General features: G+C 50.2%; 1 protein-coding gene across 1 annotated transcript in view; it reads right to left on the bottom strand.

Moving 5' to 3' along the window:
• The window catches only part of TM9SF4 (transmembrane 9 superfamily protein member 4), an 11,195-nt gene that overhangs the window by 1,194 nt on the left and 8,723 nt on the right, over positions 1 to 1,278 (bottom strand). Inside the window, exons 15-17 of the mRNA XM_009083868.1 lie at positions 1,138 to 1,257; positions 523 to 612; positions 1 to 143 (exon numbers count right to left, since the gene is read on the bottom strand). Of these exons, the coding sequence (XP_009082116.1) occupies positions 1 to 143; positions 523 to 612; positions 1,138 to 1,257 (353 nt within the window). The remainder of the gene's footprint in view (positions 144 to 522; positions 613 to 1,137; positions 1,258 to 1,278) is intronic.

The raw sequence follows: 1,278 nt of genomic DNA on the forward strand, positions 1-1,278 counted from the left end.
ATTTTCACAGCAGCATAAATCTTCCTGACAAACATGTAGGCTGCGTAGAAGCCGATGGTGCCCGTGAGGAGCCAGAAGGACAGGACCATGAGAGCAGTGTAGCCAAAGTACAGTAAGGAGGGAATGAACTCAACAATATCCAGCTGAAACAGAAGAGGAGGGAAAAAAATGAGCAAAATCACATACAGAGGTGACAAGAGTCCCCAAACCAGCCAGTGCCTTCTGCGAGGGGATGTTTGGCAAAGGGAGAAAATGCTCCACACAATTCATATTGTCCAGCTGAAAGGAGATCCCTTTCGAGATGAGGTTGGGAATGCTGTGACACACAGGTGGTGTGGGCAGGGGCTTAGGGCACCTACACCCTCCCCTCCCTTCTGGAAGGGCTGTCAGCACTGCTGGCTGGTCAGCTGACTTGGGCTGGCATGGGACAGACCTGGACTTGGCAGTCCCACCATTTCTTTTTCCAAATCCCCCTCTCTCTCCCAGACAGGTGGCACTTTCACACAGGAGGAATAACAATACCTTGTTCACAAAGTAGAAGACAGCATAGATCAGCACATAGAAGGCAGATCCTCCAGACACCAGGAAGGTCCTCCACCACCAGCGGTAATCCTGATAGGATAAAAGAGCCTCATTATCCTCATGGGCTTCCTTCTCCTTTGGCAGTTTCAGGGGAGCTGTGACTGGAGACCACCACCCATTTTCGTTCACATGAAACCCCCAGTTTGGGGCTGGGGAACTGTTTTGTCACAGAAATGTTTCCAGACCAAGAGGATCTGAAGCTGACGGTGAAGCAAAGCCAGGTCAGGCTCACAGCACCTGCTGCCCAAGGACACAGCTCACCTCTGGCCCTGCATTTGGTTCTGTATGTGGATGGAATGGAACACTTTCTTTGGGAAGGGATGTTAGCTCACAGCACCCTGTGCCCAGCAGAATTCCTGGTACAAAACCACAGTTTCCAGCCTAGCTGCTAATCAGGCAGTTCAATTCTCCTTGAAGTCAAGAGGTGCTGGGAGCAATCACACCTGTGAAGCTGTGCCACACTAATTTCTGCTGAGCAGCAGCAAGAACATGACTTGTGCTTTCCCAGGAGCAAATTACCCTGAGCTCCCCCAACTACAAACACAGAAATCTCACCTCAGCACAGAGCTGGAAGTACACCATGACAATGCTGATCTGGGAGCAGGATACCACCAGAATTATAAACACCAGGAAGAGAAAGCCAAAAAGGTAATAGAACTGGTTCTCCCAGATTGCCTGAAACAAAGACACAGCAGG

This window comes from Acanthisitta chloris, unplaced genomic scaffold (assembly GCF_000695815.1).
Source record: "Acanthisitta chloris isolate BGI_N310 unplaced genomic scaffold, ASM69581v1 scaffold18850, whole genome shotgun sequence".
In the NCBI taxonomy this organism is placed as follows: domain Eukaryota; kingdom Metazoa; phylum Chordata; class Aves; order Passeriformes; family Acanthisittidae; genus Acanthisitta; species Acanthisitta chloris.